This window comes from Molothrus aeneus, chromosome 2, assembly GCF_037042795.1.
Source record: "Molothrus aeneus isolate 106 chromosome 2, BPBGC_Maene_1.0, whole genome shotgun sequence".
Taxonomy (NCBI): Eukaryota; Metazoa; Chordata; class Aves; order Passeriformes; family Icteridae; genus Molothrus; species Molothrus aeneus.
Window position 1 is genome coordinate 9,445,897 of NC_089647.1, and position 17,991 is coordinate 9,463,887.

Sequence of the window (17,991 nt, forward strand, 5' to 3'; positions counted from 1 at the left end):
AGTAACAAATGAACACATTCTTTTTGATATTTACTACTCATTTCTTCCGGGACATCTGGGAGATATGAAACATCTGGGCTTGTTTCTTCCAAAGTGCACAATAGATAGGTCATTAAACCTCGTGGTAAGCTACTTAACTCCTCCTAGAGCTATCAGTCTTCCCAATGATGGGCTATAACCCAAGTGCATCACCTATAATTTTTCAGACCCCTTACTTTAAAAATAAGCACAGTGGAAAGACTTTTATACAAAGAAACATACCTTCCATTGCTCATTAGTCCTCCATCTCCTCTTTGGAAGGTGACTGTGTTTTGGTTGGAAAAAACAAAACAAACAAACATACACACACATATAAGACAGGAAAAAATCAATTAGTAATAATCAAACAAGTCAAACTGTTCAGTGTCCGAGGTCGGAGGTCTCTTGGCATCATCCCATAATAAAGTACAGAAGTGACAAGAAGAGGCTCAAGCACACTGGGGCTGCAGTTCATTTAGGATTTCACTGCACATTACTGATTGACAGGACATTACTGATTGCTCTGTACCTTGCAAGGCAAAGCAGCCACCTGGGCAAAAGGCCTGAATCAACCACAGGCCCCTTCATATGACTTTGCATTGCAAGTCTGAGCCATGTGATCAAATTGTTTTCTTGGCATGCTTCTGCTTCAGTACATAATGACATTGCAGCAGTGAGTTAATAACATCATGTCGTAATGCAGTAATATAATGTCACCACACAAATATGTCATTTCCCAGGACAAACACAAAGAGGTGGCAGCTCTATTACAGCTGAAGGGATGGAAAAAAGCATCCAGCTGCACCTTTTCCATTAGAAGTATAGTTTAAGAACCAGCACTCACACATAAATGCATACATGCCAGTGCCACTGGGAAGAAAAAGTGTTTCCAGTCTTCCATCCATGGGGGATGCCAAGGACATAATCAGAGGGAGACAATTGTTTTTATCCTTCCATTCATGGGTGTTTGACAAAAACCAGCCTCTCCCTTATCTATCTACTAACAGGATTACATTTCAGGGCAATATATGTAAACCCACATTACTGGTGAGATGCTAATTGACAGCATTTGATGATCTTTTCTGAAACACTGAAAAAATATTTTGAATCAAGGCCAACAGACTACTCTGGTTCTCAGTGGCAATATCCCATTATTTATTGTCAGGCATAGATAAGGCAGACTATTAAATTATACCAATGTCCTGGACACCTGCAGCCTTAAAGGCCTCTGACTGGATGAGGGTTTGAATTTCAGTGAGGAATGGAAGAGTTTATGACCAGCTTAATTTAAAATAGACCTTCACTTGGAAATACTATTTACCTTTGTAAGACAGGTGGTCCCATCAGTAAATTACAGCTCGCAGAGTATTTGCAAGATTTTCCAAGTATTAGTCCAAACTACTCGAACTCAGGATTAGGCTTTCTATTACACACTAATCAGACAAAATTACTACAGCCAACAGAAATTCTGTGTTCCTTAAAAAAATAATGAATGACATAAAGCCACTGGGAAAACTCTTCTGATACCTTAGAGAATCCTTGTTACTTTATTAACTCCTAGGGTAATTTCACAGTGTACATTCAGCAAAGGGGACAAAACTGGCCCCTCTGGAAGCTCTGGTGGAAGAATAGTAGGGTGATTAATTACCCTTCACTTCACAGCAGACTAATACCAATATCAGAAAATCACTGCAGTCAGATGTCACATCAAAATGGTTAAGAGCTGAATTTTGAAAGGGTGTAATCAAACCAATTAATGGAAAGAAAATCAAAATGCAAGTATGGAAAGTACTAAATAAAGGTCTCCTTTGAAAAATAAGACATGGTAAAACATTGTGGGTAATTAATTTTAGAGGCACTGCTACTTTCATTCACGTGGTATCTAACAGGCTGTCAAATGACTTCCACTCATTGCTTAAAAGTGAATAATCTGAAGTGCTGTGCATATCATATGTGATTATGCAAAGATGTGGGTACTGCCTGGCTTTGTTTCCAAGTATCTTGGTCAATAGTATATTAGATGCTGTTTCCTTCCTCCTCCTCTCCTCCAAATTTAATACTTGATTTTTCCAACTTTCTGCATTTGTCAAAGTGACAAGAAATAAGGAAAATGAGAAACAGAGGCTCGTTTGATAACAACCTTTATAAATAAAGTTTACAGATCTAACAGAATTGCAATAAAACATATTTTCTGAAAACTGCTTGGATTAATGCTCTTGTTTAGACTGTCATGTATCAGAACTTATTTTTAGGTAATTTTGTCGTCACTTGTATAGCATGTACAGGTGTGTGAGCTTTTAAATGTGCATGTCATATGAAAAAAACAAACAAACATTATTCGTGGTCTACACAATATTTATATCCCTGTGTACCTTTATAAAGCAAAGCTAAAGTTGAGGAACTAGCAGGAGATTTCAGCAATGTTTGCCTGACGTATTTTATTTTCTGTGTAGGCAGGTATGGAAAAACTCCCAGGCATGCCATGAGAGCTCCATCAAGAAGACACGACATAAAAACCTCTTTGCTAGAGCCATAATTGCTGCAGGTTGGCTGTGGCATAAGAGACTGCTGAGAAAAAAACAACGATCACAGAATTTGCTCCTTTTTGTTCTGCATGTCCTGGTGGTAGGAACTGTTTTCTGGTTTTTTGGTTTGTTTTATGTCCTATGTTAAATCATCTTACACCCTCTCAATATATGCATCATCTTTAGAAGAAATGCTCAGCTTGCAGTGACATTGCTTTTCCTATGGAAGACTGAGGAAAACAGGTTTTTTTTTGTTTACCCTTCACCCTGGTTATAATCTCCATGAGATTATAACACCAACGGTTATAATCTCAATGAGAAAATAAACCAGAAAGCATTTTATTTATTTAATGTGCTTGGTGTAAAATGCTACTGAATATCAACCAAGCTTGCCAAAATTCTTCTTGAAGTCTGGCCCTGTCACCGGGATGCCACAAAAGCCCCCCATATTCCTGATGGCATCCATAAGTGGGCTACCTGAGGCTGGGTAGAGAAGGTGCCTTTCTTTTAGCATCAATGTTGTGAAAGGCAAGACAGCTAACAACAGAAGATATGGTCAGGCTGCCAAAAAAAGCACTATGTTTATCATTCCTGCCATACATTTTGTCAGCATTTTTTCCTGCAGTTTGATTTCTGCAATTACAAAACAAGTCTAAATGCCTGAATAGGAGCATACTTAATGCAATGCAGGCTTGTAGATGTCACTGTAAAAATAAAACACACAGACAGCTGGCTTTATTCATCCTGTCTCCACTTCAAAAAGCAGCAGAGCAATTTCAAGGGGCAATGTAAGAGGAGGGAGGGAAGGATGTCCCTATCACTGACCCACCTATCTTCCTTGCTTTTTATCACCAAGGAAGCAAAAAAGCTCTTTCAGCAGTCTTTGCATCTGATACATGTTCTTAGAAAGGCTGAAGACCTGCAGGGATGAGATTGGTTTTCAAAAGAAGATGAAAAAATAACCTCTGCATAGAGAGATTTTGAAGGAATCCCCACCAGCCTGTACTTCAAGGACTGCAAAAATGCAGAAATATAATCCAAAGTGCATTTTAAATGCATAAATATTTCAGGAAATTATATTGTATATATTTGTATGAAAAGTGGCATATGTTAAGGAGCTTTTCACATGCTTTTTATTAAATATATAAGGAGGTACCAAAACCATTTACTAATATTATCTGACAAGGTTAAACTTAATCTTCATGCCTGCTAGAACTGGAAAAATATGAATGTATAGTAAGTTGACATTCTGAGGCAAGGAAGCTTTAGAAAGCTTTAGAAAGCTTTCTGTATGCCTATCTCTAGTAGGCCACATTTTCCTACTGCAAATGAAAACTTTAATGTTGCCAGCCAAGTCTCATTCCTTTTACTGATAAGCTGTTCCTCAAATATGAATGTAGATTAATCCTCTTTTAATAAGCATTAACTCAGAACAGATAATCAGCACATAAAAATTCCATCAAATCTTCTGTCTACCTTTGGATGATTCTGTCACAGAGTTTATCCTCATTTAACAGTTTCTGGAGTTGCACATAATATGTGTAACATTCCATGATTCTCTATCTATTTTTAATTCATTTTCTATTTACTGGGTTTCAAAAAATCTTTAATCCCAAGAAGCACTAGTCACTAAATAAGCTTACCTATTCATAAGTAAAATACATATTTACTTTTTTTGCATGACTGATGGCCTAGACACTTGAAAACACCAAAATACTCTGGTGAGGGGGTACTGGCACAACAAGTTTGAGGGCACAGGAAAGTTAAGCATTAAAAAAAAACCAAAACAAAACAAAGAACCCAAAAAACAAACAAACCCACCCAAAAAATACCCCACCCAAACAGTGCAGCAGTACTTTAGCTTTCACACAAACTCACAAAAGTGAGACCAATCCATCCTTTATACTACAGGAGAAATGGCTGGAAAGGGATGACTGTTGTCTTTGGTGTCCTTGTGGCAGATTTGGTTTTGCTGAGAGCATGTCATGGTCACAAAGATGCACAGTCCTTGTACAGCTGCAGATGGTGACATTACTACTTACCAACACTAATCTAACAAACATATCAGGTAAATTTTGTGTTTTGTAGCACTGATACTAATGAGAATCAAGGCCTGGCGAGTCGTGGAGAAAAGGCAAGTGGAAGAGCAGTGACGTACAGAATTGTGGCTCAGTAACTACTGGAGTCAGATCAACTGAAAAGAACTAAAAAGATTTAGCTGTGATTATCAATGCCACTTTATCTGTGACCATCTGAGCCATTGATCAGAACTTATGAAAATATTTCCAGAGACAGAAAGTTGAAAGTATTGAACTCCATCAGTTATTCTGCCCTGACACAAATCTCTACAAACTGCCTGACATTTGCTGTTTGCTCTTCTCCCACACGTGTTCCAGTGGCATAGTCTCAGAGCAGAAATTGTACATTTCAGGAGCCTAATAACAGAATACAAATAACAAGTCGTCCTAGTGAATGACCCATAATCTGCAAATGACCCAAAAAAACCCATTTTTAGCAAGTAATTTAAAAACTGCACGAATTTGGACTTTTAAACAACTATTTTTAGTGTTCTATGTTATACACACAGGCAAATACAGATGAAGAAAAATAAAACAAAAATATTCACATCAGAAATAACAGGGGATTTTTTCCTGAGTGTGAAATGAAGTAAGTATATAATTGTTACACTAATAGATTCAATTCTCTACCTAATAGATTCAATTCCTTACCACACAGTTAAATCTGTATGTTCTGCAACTCTCTGAAGAAAGAATTTAAAGCAGATGTCAGAACAAAAGGTGTGTACCTTCTAAAATCTGAGTATATTATGATAAAATCATCTTTAGGAAAAATTCACTGACAGCTGTCTCTGAGGAGATTCTGAAAGCTGCATACCACTGTCTAAATAATTGTATCTAAACCCAAACTATTTATGAACCATAAAACTTTGAAGGGAACAACATGCAGTTGTGAGTGTCAAACCTCCACAAGCATGTCTTTCTAAATGATATTATCAAGGGCAAATTCAAATATTAGAGAATTAACAAAGTTTCTTATGGAACTCTGGGTCTAAAGATAGGAAACATGCACTATGTTCTTTCATAAGGAAAGTACTTTTTTTAATTTTAAAAAAAAATTTTTTTGGACTCGATTACTGGAGGACTTAGGTCGTCAATTCCTCCAGAAATTAGTACAAGCCAGGAAATAGAATAGTTCTAAAAAGTCCACAAGATGTCAAAACTGCTTTTAAAAAAGAACATTTTTGGCAGTACCTCTGATATATCCCAGTTGCCCAGCAGATGTGGATCAGCAGCAAGAAATCATGCTCAGACCCTGTGGCTCCAGCACAACCCTGTGTCATGCCAATGCATGCCACAAACAGAACAGTACAAATGCACCACAGTTCAAGAGAGCTGACAGAGGCACAGTCATAGGAACCAAATGCAAAGATGTATTATTTAGTTTTGGAAAAAACCCTATGCTGTGTCTCAAAGAAAAGGCAGTGAAGTGTTTAGGGTGGGATGTGTTGTGCCATGCTTTGCAGTAACCTGACCAAACCTGCCTGAAGCCAGGGGAGCAATCCTGAGCCCCCAGAGCTTTTCCACAAGGATGTTTCTCTTTCAGAATGTCATGGGCTCCTGGGGCACACACCACCACCTTTGGTCATCTGCTCTGTCCTGCTAAGCTGAACACAAGCTGTGGCTGAAGACAAGCAAGAGTGTAAAAGCAGCTACTGAGCATGAGGAGACAGCTCTGGTAAAGGCAACTGAGGGGCCAAACTACACCCAAAGAACTTGACAGGCTTCTTCTGGAAAACACCAAGATTTATCAGCCTTTAACACTGTAACGCTGAGGTATAATTATTTTTGAGTTTCTAAATCTTGAGATTAGGTATGAGAGCAGAAACAAATTGTTTGTAGCAATTATTTATTGTATACTCTATTTTTCCTGACTATTCATATATTGAAGAAAGTGCTTGCAACCTGCTGTTTCAACCACTCTTCATTTATCCTTCACATATCTTAAATCATGCTTATGATAATAGTCTACCATATGCTATCTTTTTAAAGATAAGAAAAATAGGATACCAGCTCTGAGCTGAGTAGTAAGAAAAAACCCCAAATATTTCAATTTCAAAACCCTGTAAAGTCAATGAATGCATCAGTTAGTGACTAGATTGCTTGAAGGTCTAAACACCTCACAGTAAATCTAGCACCTCATGTACATAATTGAGAGCTGAAGTAGAAGAAAGTTTCATTTCTCCACTTGGATCTGCTAAACTGTTTGAGCTTTAAAACCAAAATTCAGTTATATATGAATAATGCTTGTTTATGTTAAGTTAGTTCAAGCATCTGGTCTTGAAAATTACTTTCAAAACTGCATTTCAGAGAGTTAGGTGAGTTAAGTATGCAGATTTATAGTGACAGAGACACTGATGGTGGTAGATTTTACTTTTCCCTGGAATCTAGAGGAGAATGAATGCTACATTTTTGTCACAGATAGGCAGCCAGAGTATTTCTCCTTGTGCTTGGTTTTAATTCCTCCTATCTCACATGTTCATAAACACTTTGATAGCTAATGCTTGAAATGGTGTGGTGGTGAGGTAAGAGACCGACTAATGGACAGTACCTGCAGGGGTGAAGGTGAAGGACTGAACTGCAAAACAAGAAAGCAAACACATTGTGAGTTACACACCCTGACACAAAGCACTAATTTGCAGGGCACGAGTTTCCTCTGGAAATCACTCAGTTGGAGCTGAATATCATAATCAGGACATAACAGCTGAGCTTAAAGCACCAACCAGCCAGCAGCCAATGAGAAATGATGGTTGGAAAGATGAGCAGTGAAGTTTGACAGTCACATTTGAAGACTCTCTGTGAGGACATGCTATACTCCAAGCTGTAAACATTAGGATGAGCTCTGAAGCATGATCTGTTACCCACTTTCCTTGCTGAAAGCATACACAATTTCATGATGCAATCCATGTTCACATCACACTTAGATGCAGCAAACGCCGTGAGAAGGAATGAGTTGCACGAGACATGCTGGTCATAATTATTTACAGCTATGCTCTCCAAGTTATAACAGACTGCTCTCAATTCTCCCTCACCCCAATATGCCAACTCACATACAGGACTAATAATCCTCCTTTTTAAGGAAAGTCTAGTCTCAGCTTGTGTCCAAAGCTTTAGGTAGGACTATTTCCTAAGAGAAATAACACCACGGCTGTCTCTAGAATGAAAAAATCTTAGGATCTAGAACAATATTTCATGTATAAGTGTGTGAGATATATATTAATTTCTCAGTGAAAACCACCCCACCCCTCAGAGAGTAGAAGTTACTGCTATTAAATGAAAAAAAAAAAAAAAACACCTTGGGACAAAGCACAACCCATGAATGACAGAGATCATGTGGTGACACAAAGTGAGGTTCCACAAAAACCAAGAAGGACCAAAAACCACTGGTCTCTACTTCCTCTCTTTCCACTGCTTGTCTTCTTGTCCTTTCACAAAGCCAGTGGAAAACAAATTCAGCAGGAAGGATTGTAAAACAACATGGAATAGTTTTCTGCTGGTTTAGTGAGCCCAGTCAGGACACTGAGGAGTCTGACTATGGCTGAGCTGAACTGGGAACAATTTGGCTGTGACTGATTGTGGGTTTTTGGCAAGTTGTTGCTCAGCCATTTAGGGAACCTGAGCCCTTGGTTTCACATTTGATGACTTGTAAATAGAAAGGCACTTGTGTAACTTACATGTGATATAATGTCAACATTAAATATGCTGTCTTTAACTGGGCAAAGGTTTTCTCTTTTTAAGTGTTAATAAGAACTGCAAGAGAACCTACTGCAATATTTGAAGAACTGGAAGTTTTGTGTGTTAAATTAGGCTTCAGAATAACCCATTTTATGACACATCACCTGACTTCCTAAAAATTCATAAGAATTCTGAAAACAGAATAATACACAAAACAAAGGTTGGAGAAAGGTGAAAATATTTTCATTTGGCAAGAGTATCTAATTTTCCAAATGTAGTTTTCAAAAACTATAACTGGAGCAAACACTAAATGAAAGAGAACATTTGAAGATGTTCTGCCTCTGAGACAAAACTGTTTATGGCTTCTGCCTTAGGTAAATTTTGACAACACTTCCCTAATACATCACTCTTCAGCTACAGGTATGAAGTCACTGATTAAGTACCTTCATTTATGTGCCATGCACATGGCTTCAGAGACACGGAAATGCACAGGAAAGAAGAAGGAGAAGACAAAAACTCTTTTACTTTCCTTGTAAGGGTCTAGTCTAACTCATATTTGAACACACAAATGATGCTGCAATGCCAACAGAGTGCCTTCTGAGCAAGGAGCAAGAGGAACAGCTAATCCTCTTTGTACTTTTTTAATGCTAGATGTGCTGGAGATGTAAAAATACTGCCTTATGATAATAATGGAATGTGGTACCGAGCGATGCATTTAAAGCTTCTCACACACCAGCAAATTCACAGCATACATTTAAAACAAGCATACAGAATTCACCCAGGACACTTCTGCTGTAAGTTCAATGTAGTTTTTAGATAGGTTTAGTAGCCCCTGTTCTTTTTATGATAGCATCTGCTGAGATGGCAATGAAGTCACTGCTCTTACCAGCATAATTGCTGAGCCCCTTCCTCTTCTTTCTCCGCCAGTAGAGCCAAATGCTGAAACCCATGAGGATGACCCAACATGCACCACCAATGCCAGCTATGAAGGCAGGCTGCTTCACCACATCAGTGATTTGCTCAGTTATGCTGTTGTTATTTTCAGTGATGACAACTTCGTTACGACCTCCTGCACAAGAGAAATTGAGCAGAATGTGGTTATTCCGCATTCTGCAACGCACAGTGGAACAAATTAAACACACAAATTAAAGGCTCCTAAAAAATAATAATAGATCTCAAAAGAATTACCCACAGTAGAAGAACTTTAGGAAGTAGCAATGCACACCACAATCTCAGTGTTTCTAGAGTAAATCCACGGCCATTTTGCAGATATATATTTGGAAAGGCAGACCCATAGCACACTCCCAAGTAATCTAACAGATGTCAATCCAGAGCTTTTTTTTTAACAATATACATATTTGCTAGTTTGTTTTCCCATAATTATAGACAGAATTCAATAATGAGAAAACGGATCACAGGAAACTAATAAAAAAATAAATCAAGCAATCAATAAATAACTTTTTCCAAATGAGTAATCCAGATACAGAATATGCTACATTAGAAGATGACCAAAAATTCTTACTCAACTCATTTTTTTTCCCCTGAATGCTATCTTCCAAATTTGAAATGAACAATAAAATAAATGCACTTTCCACTGGGGCAAAGATGCATTTTCCAGCAATTATTTCAAGGGCAAAGCAGTTCATACAAATTCTAAGTGTACCATCTTTGACACAAAGCAGAAAAATGCACAGTTAACTGCAAGCACCAAACAATCACAGCAACAGATGCTATTTTTTCCACCTAGAATATGCATGCAAATTCCTAATATCAACCTGCAAGAAATAATTATTACTTGGAGTACCAATTAGTGACACGCATCAAAAAATTACTATATAGGATCTTAAATTGCATATTACAGCAGAAAACTGCAAATTTCAGTAGATGCTCCCGTTGGTTTTTTCCCCTCTTTCTCTAAAAGGGAACTTTTCAAAAGAAAAAGCTTGGCATTTAGCTTGAAAACAAATGCTCATAAAAATCTGAATGGAAATCCAGGAAATGCTAAAGCATATCGTTCCAGGGCCAGCACTTTCAAATTGTCAAAAATAGTTACTTTTAAAATTAGGAAATGCAGAACATATTTTTCTAAAAAAAACCCCCAAATTTTATTCTATGCATATTTTATGTAAACTGCCCACATCTGCAGTTTTGAAATTCATGAAAGATTATCCATCCTTTCCAGTAAAAGCATTTACATAGCTCAATCCTTGAAATGTTTATGCAATATTACCAGATGCCTGCATGCACGCTGAAGAGCTGCAGGAGTAGCTACTCCATTGAGACAAAGAAGATGTAAACAATATGATTCTCAATTATGAGAGTCTATCACACACATAAAGGTAGTTGAACATTGCAGTAAAACACTGAAATGGTCACTTGGAGGAAATTATTAGAAGCATTGTATCACTGAGCCATGCTGTGAAAATGTACATATTCCTTTTCTATAATTCAGCAATGCTTAGATTTACTTCTTCCAGCAGAGCAGCTTGCTGCCTCCAGCCTAAAGGCAGCACTCAGGGTCTCTGGCTGGAGCAGATCTGAGAAGTCTGACACTTCCAGCCCCATTTCCACTGACACCTCTTTGCAGGTGACCTGGATTTCACACAGCCATGTTTTATAGAAGGGGATCCTTTGAGAAGGTCCCTCTGGGACTGCCTCTGCCCAGCACTGCCCCTGCCAAGATGCAGCTTCAGGCCCTCAGTAGTGCTCAGAGCTGGGCTGGGTTAATCAGGAAGAAATGCAGTGCCCTGCATGCCATTGCTATCACACTGCTGATGAGTTTATTAGGCTTCCTCTCTTTCAGCACCATAGCAATATTTAGTACTGATGACTGTCTGCTTTGGCAATCAGACTGTGGAAGCTGTGCTAGAGCCTGGCTTGCTTTCAGTTGTTCAGGGCAAGGAACAAAACAGGCTCCCAGCAAGCAGAACAGGTCCCACAGAAAGATGCTGTCAGATGTACAAAAAGTGCACCAGTACTGATGTCATGCACCACTCTATACTGGCCATGCTGGGAAGCTGTACCAGCAGCAGGCTCTGGGAGCTGCAGCTGTTCTTTGCCACACTTGCATCTTTTGTCTTGCCACTGCCAAAAGCCCAATGGCTTCCAGGCCTGATTCAGTGAGAATGAAACTGAGTGGGCAGCTGTGGCAAGGAAAGAAAGCAGGCAGCAGTGGCTGCTTTATCTGGTTTTCCATGTTTTTTTCTACCCATGGAACCAATCCATAGGAGCACCCCAGTGCTGAAAGAGGAAGGGCTGACAGTAAAACTAATAGAAAGGGGCTCTCCATGGCACGCTCTTCCAGACACAAAATCGATTTTCTAGTAGAAATCAGCATGGGAGTTGGAGCTGCTCTAATTACCATTAACTTGCAGTTAATTTCTGTGCCCTTTAGAGGAGAGGCCAAAGCAGTGGGACAGTGAGGAAACAGGTAGGCTTGGCACTGCTTCAGACATGGCCGTGCTACCAAGGCAGGGAAGTGCTGGAGACATCAGCTTTGGGAGTGGGTGCTCCTGGATTCAAGAATGAGTTCTTTTCACTAAAGCCTCCAAAAACATCTGAGGATCCTGTCTTCTCTAGGATCAGAAAACAGTCTTCTGAAAAGGGAGGATGGGAGAGCAAACTGCAAAGTGCCTGGGAAGAGGTTTCAGTGGATTGTACGCTTTTCCTCTCTTCTAGGGGAAGATACAATCTGTCTCCAAATTACCTTCTAAAGTTTGCAGTCTGGCTGTTTGCTCTTACCCTTCTGTGCCTAGCAATTACAACTGCAAAAGTAATAATTTACTTAAATGTCAAAATAACATATGCTTTGTGAATTTGATGACGGAAGAATAAATGGAGACAGATGAATGTTACCCACTGACTTTTGATAAAATTAATATAATTGTTGGGGGTTGGGGAAACAAACAGCATTAGTCTTGTACTTCTTTATATAATATTTAAGCAGAAGTAATAAATATGTCATCCAAGGTACCAGTGTACTATTTCATGTACTGCAGGTGGTTCTGTAACAATGCTGTCAGTTCAACTAATTAGAACATAGACAAGGGAAGTGTGCGACCTGCAACGCTCCATTGTTCCTGAAGACAAAACCATAATGAAATATAATGTCTTCCTCCCATTGGAGAGTAATGAAGAACAAAACTAATTTGTCGGACCAAAAATTAATTAGACACATCAGATTCGATTGTACCTATTACTGTGAAAGTTTGCAGCTGTTCCTCATATCATTATGCCAATGATGGAATGTAAGAGGGACCAGGCCAACTGATGAAGAGAAATAATAGCTACAGCATTAACCAGCATTGCCCTTATTCCAATTTTACTTCTGGTTTTCCAAGTGAATGTTTTTTAGCATATCATTAGTGATCATAAAAGTTTTATTCTTGATTCTCTTTGAGTCTTCCGTAAAATTTTTCAACATCCTGGTTCAAGCATAGGCACAAGATTCCTGTAACAGTGAGATAATTTCTAACTAAAGGAATCATATACTTCCTACTGCTTCCTATTCTCCTTTTTATGCTTTCTGGATTGTCACAAGTCTGTTATCTAAAATTACACTGGGAGGCCAGTAGTTGATTATCCACCATGAAAACCAGTTATTTTCAGAAAAAAAAGCCTGAAACATTTTTAGAAGAATGAATCCTGTATTTAAAAATAACACCTCTTTTTATACATTGTACTCTGTGTTTCATGACTATTAAAAGTTTTTACTGCTTAGAAACACAGCTTAACTCTCCTGCACCACTGACCTGCTCTCTCCATAATTCAGCATTTCTGGAGCTGTTCCTTCTGTTTGCAAGTTGTTAAATGGTATAGATAAGCACCAGATCATTTAGACCTCTATTATAATAACTCAATAATGCTTTCCCATTCATTATGATGTTTTGAGGTTTATTCATTAGCTCATTTTAAATCCATGTAACTAGGGTTTTTTTAAATTTACTTAGAAAATAATTTTCATATTTTATGATTTTGATTCCCATTCAAACATTGAATGGTGCCAACTCAGGTTTTTCAGAAATGGTATCACCTAAACATTGCTACAATTATCAAGGAAATTTATAGTCTGAGAAATAGCTGCTAGCAATTCATAATCAATAGCAAAATTGGGCCTAAAGAAAAGGGAGATACAGACCATATATGTAATAAACACATCCACCTTCAGGTTCCAAAAAAAACCCCCCAGAAATGACAACAAAAACATAACCCAAACAGAAACTACTCCCTGTAACTTCTCATGCAAATGACTCTTAAATATACAAAGACATCACCAAACAAACTTATTGAAGCAGACATTCTGGGATCATTTAAGGAACAAATAAATATCACTAAGAATTCTGGGAATCATCCAGCAAAGACTTTTGGTGCAAGTATAACTCACAACACATTAAGTGACACAGGCTACCCATGTACTTAAAATGCAATACACTCATTGTGCTTTGCTGGAATAAGTGCAGTGTATGTCCTGCCTAGTTAGATGGACCCCTTAGTGAAATAATTTTAAAAAAAGGTCCTGGTTTCTTGCATTTTCAAAAAATCAATTTTTTGTTTTCACCTCTGGATATCTTTTTTCCCCTCTTTTCTTTGGTGTTTCTGTGGCTGTCTTTTCTAAACCAAGTGCTACCTTCACTTCCACTCTTGTATTTCTGTCTCCAGTGACACTTCAAAGGTGAAGTATCCTAGCTTCTGTTTTGATGAATGGAGAACCTGAATATCAGTGAACATTTAAGCAAAGCTTATGGGATGGCCTTTTCTGAGGGTCTACACATAATAGACTAGTCCATGTTTGGGACAGTGTATTGACAATATTTTCTAGAAAGAAAATATTTAGTAACAACAGAAGTCCCCCAAACAAACAAATAAATGTCCATTAAGTAATAACTAAGTTAGATCATACAGACAAAGGGAACAAAATTCCTGTATCGTGCACTAAAAAGAGGTTCTGCTTTGCACAGCTCATTTCAGGTTTGCTAAACATAATTACTTCTAGTCTTCCATATTGTTCCCATCTTTATATTTTATACTCAGGAAAAATTTCAGAGTAAACAAAACCTGTGTTTCTCTCAGGTCAGGAAATTAGTTCTGCATGGAGACCACTACCAAGAAACAATTACTACAAAGGCTGGGATGATAATGCTACCTTTGCTCTCTAATTTGTCTAAAGACAACTTTTGCTTTGACAGAGGAGGTTTGTCTTGGGATACCTGAGAAACACTGACTTTAAACATTCAGAAAACAATGGTAAACAGTGGAATGAGTAAGGCAATATTCCAGCCATCTTAAGAAGAGTTTGAAAAGGGAGCTTGGGCTCCACACGTCTGCCAACCTGCAGAAGTGGTAAATTCAAAAAAAAAAAAAAACCCAAAATTTTAAATCAGTTTCACTAGGCAATCTGCATTTTCTCATATGTCTTGGGAACATACTTCCCTTCACTGTCTGCAGGAACTCTGTAGTAAGAGAAAACATCATCAGGCAGTGGGATGTAAAAGCAACTAACCAGCCCTAGCCAAACCTCATCTTCTCCTCCACAGATTTTTTTGCTTCCAGAAGTGATGTAAGAAAGCATTTCTGAGAGGGAAAAAAAACCCACAAAAAAACCCCAGGCAAAACAAAACAACAGAATAGACAATAACTTACCTATTATTATGGGTTGTGGGTCACTTTTTACTCCCACACCTGCACTGGTGCTTGCAGCAACTTCCACGCGGTACTGGATACCTGGATATAGGCCACCTATTACTACAGACCGAATGGCTGCATCTACTGTTTTGTTGATATGAAATCGAGTCTCATTACCTAGGCACCAGATCTGGGACAAAAGTTGATGTGTTAAAAGAGATGAAATTCTTCACACTCACACAATCGCAAATAGGTATGACATATCAAGGTATTTCATGGCAATCGCTTATTTGGGACTTCTTGACAATCTTACTGCCCAGGAATTGCTGAAATTGGGATGATTTAGCTCAGCAAGGTATCCCAGATTAGCACAGGACCAAGGCAGCTGCAAAGACTGCTTGCAAATACCTCTCTGGACTCTGGCTCTCCATGGAGTGCACATTCTGTGCTTACACTTAGAAGCACAGACCAGATCATCCAAGTGGCAAAGATGTGTTATACATTAATCAAAATCTTGTTTATCAAACTTTTTGTGTAAAAAAACCCCACATTTTTTCCTTCTAAATTTCCTGCTGAACAGCAAAAGGATATGAGCACAGGATGAAACACATCTTAAAGCATTAAAGAATAAACAATTTTCAAAATTTTTTTTCAACTTCCTTTCATTGCACAAGAGGGATACTTGAAATTTCTGAAATGGAATAAGCACAGACTCACATTTACTGCTGCCTTTGTGATTAGTTACATTATTTAGTAATCCAGACATCAGTTTCTCACTCAAATATTATCTAATTAAACAGAAAATCCACCCTAGAATCACAACTGGCATTTTGTGATGAGAACAGTCTGTGAGTTCAGTGTTATGTCTCCCTCTTGCAGTTTTTATACGATTCTCCTAAGAGATTTTGAAACTAACTTCTAGGCATGTTTCTTCAGGTAATGCTATCTGCAAATACTGCTTCTGTATTACTAAAGAAAGCATCTACTATCACACAAGAAAATCAATGCATAAATATATCACAGGTACACTTACATAAAAATAACATCAGAAGAAAACACTATTGGTGGAACCATTATCAGTGACAAACTAATGCATCTAAGCAACAGCAATAATATCTTTACACTTACTTTGACCCTGCTCAGTGTTTTACCACACCTTATCTTTTTTTTTTTTTTCTGTGAAATGCTGAGAAAGATTTGAAGAGAAAAAAAAAACTATCTTGCTTTCCTAAACATAAGGTGAGATCCTATTTGCCAGCCAGAATGCATTAAGGTGAGTAACTGTTGCATTCATTCCTTCACTCCTTGTCTGTCCTGGTCTTAGGTTACAACAGCTATGAGATGCCTCTAATTAAAAGCATTTAATTAATGAATGAATTAACAGGCATTCAGGTGCTTGAAGTGGAATCAACAGATCTACTTTCAATTTGTTAGAAAATATACTGTGGAACTTCAGCAATTATTTCATACTCAAGCAAATATTAGACTCCCTGCACCATTCACTGTAGCCAGTTCACTACTCAGGCAGCCAGCTAATCTAACACAGGAGGGCTGTAATTATAGTGACTCCAGCTGGTTTTATACACAACCCAGAGGCCTGAGCACTCACCTGGAACATGGCTTTTATTAGACATCAGCCCACTTTGTTTCATACCTACATGTTTTGTAGTTTAGGAGCGTTCTTTACTCATTTGCCTATAAGGCCTGGATGGTTTATATTGACTTACACTGGAGTCAGGATCAAGATTAATTAAGCCAAAGGATAATTATTAATTGATATGAAAATTAGATCAATAAAATCCTGGGATTAATAAATCTTGATATTGACTAAAAGCAAAACAAAAGAAGTGCTATGCTACACATAAACATTGTGAGCATTTACTGCATCCCTCTGACCTAGTGAAAAGCTGGAAGAGGTTGAACCATTATCTGATTTAGAAGCCAAGCACTTTCTCCCTTTTTCATGCTGTGCTCCCTCAAGATACAGCAGGGAAAAAAATCTTTTTATGTGAAACAAGCTGCAGTCACCATTTCCACCCTTTGTGGGACTGTCAAGAAAGCTGCCCTGATCCATTTCAATTAAACATTTCACATTTGGTGTACATAGGCCAGCCACAGCAAGGTTAATTTACCAAACTGTGCTGTGACAAGGCTGAACCTCACCCAATCGTTTTCTCCACCTGAATAACAGAGTGCATTTTTTGTTAATGTTGTGAAAATATCCTCGTGCAAAAGTGATCTTAGTATAAAATTACAGGCTAAAGCAACATTTAATGTATAAGGAGTGGATATTGTGAGCCATCATAGCATCAAAAAGGAAGAAAACACAACCAATGCAAGAAACTCTCATGTAGCAAACTTTGGATGTACTAGCTGTGTTCAACCTGTTTTTCAGAGCAAACAACCTGGCACTTTAAGTTTTGAAGCTTGACAAAGATAATACTTGGAAGAAGTCTTGAATTCTCCCAGAACCACAGTCCCTGACTTTGACCTTGAAGTGTTAGGATTAGCATTTTTGCAGAGGAAATAAGAAGCAACTTTCCTGCCAGCTTTGCTGCCAGATTGAAGGTACTCCAACACAGGGACTTCACTGCCTGTCTCTGGAGTGCAGAAGCCCCTTACAAAAATATCCCCTCTTCTTGTTCCACAGCATGGAAAAGCTAGAAGGATAATAACTATAAACTGGCTGGAAATTAGAGCTCTCTTTCATATCAATCTCATGGTGTTTTTGCTTTTAAAAATAACAGTAGTAATAATAATAGTAATAATAATGATAATAATAATAAAGAAATCCATAAGCAGTCAGTCCTCTTTCTCCATATAATTACATGGGCAGCTGTAAATGCTGTCAGAACCTAAATCCATAAACAGTGCTTTGTTCTGTAATTCAAGCAGGCTGTTTCCCTAAACACAGAACCCTCCCATCAGACATGGTGTGTACCTTGTACTCCTGGATGACTCCATTTTGGTGATCTGGAGGGGGAGGATCCCAGGAGATGCTGATGCTTGTGCTGTTGTGATTTCCAACTGTCAGGACAGTGACAGACTGAGGAGGAGCACTTGGAGCTACACCA

The 17,991-nt window shown here is 38.2% G+C and overlaps 1 protein-coding gene across 1 annotated transcript in view; it reads right to left on the bottom strand.

Moving 5' to 3' along the window:
• Positions 1–17,991, bottom strand: part of ROBO2 (roundabout guidance receptor 2) — a 439,359-nt gene that overhangs the window by 50,680 nt on the left and 370,688 nt on the right. Inside the window, exons 15-19 of the mRNA XM_066571926.1 lie at positions 17,859–17,983; positions 14,936–15,107; positions 9,183–9,365; positions 7,173–7,199; positions 262–304 (exon numbers count right to left, since the gene is read on the bottom strand). Coding sequence (XP_066428023.1) covers positions 262–304; positions 7,173–7,199; positions 9,183–9,365; positions 14,936–15,107; positions 17,859–17,983 — 550 coding nt within the window. The remainder of the gene's footprint in view (positions 1–261; positions 305–7,172; positions 7,200–9,182; positions 9,366–14,935; positions 15,108–17,858; positions 17,984–17,991) is intronic.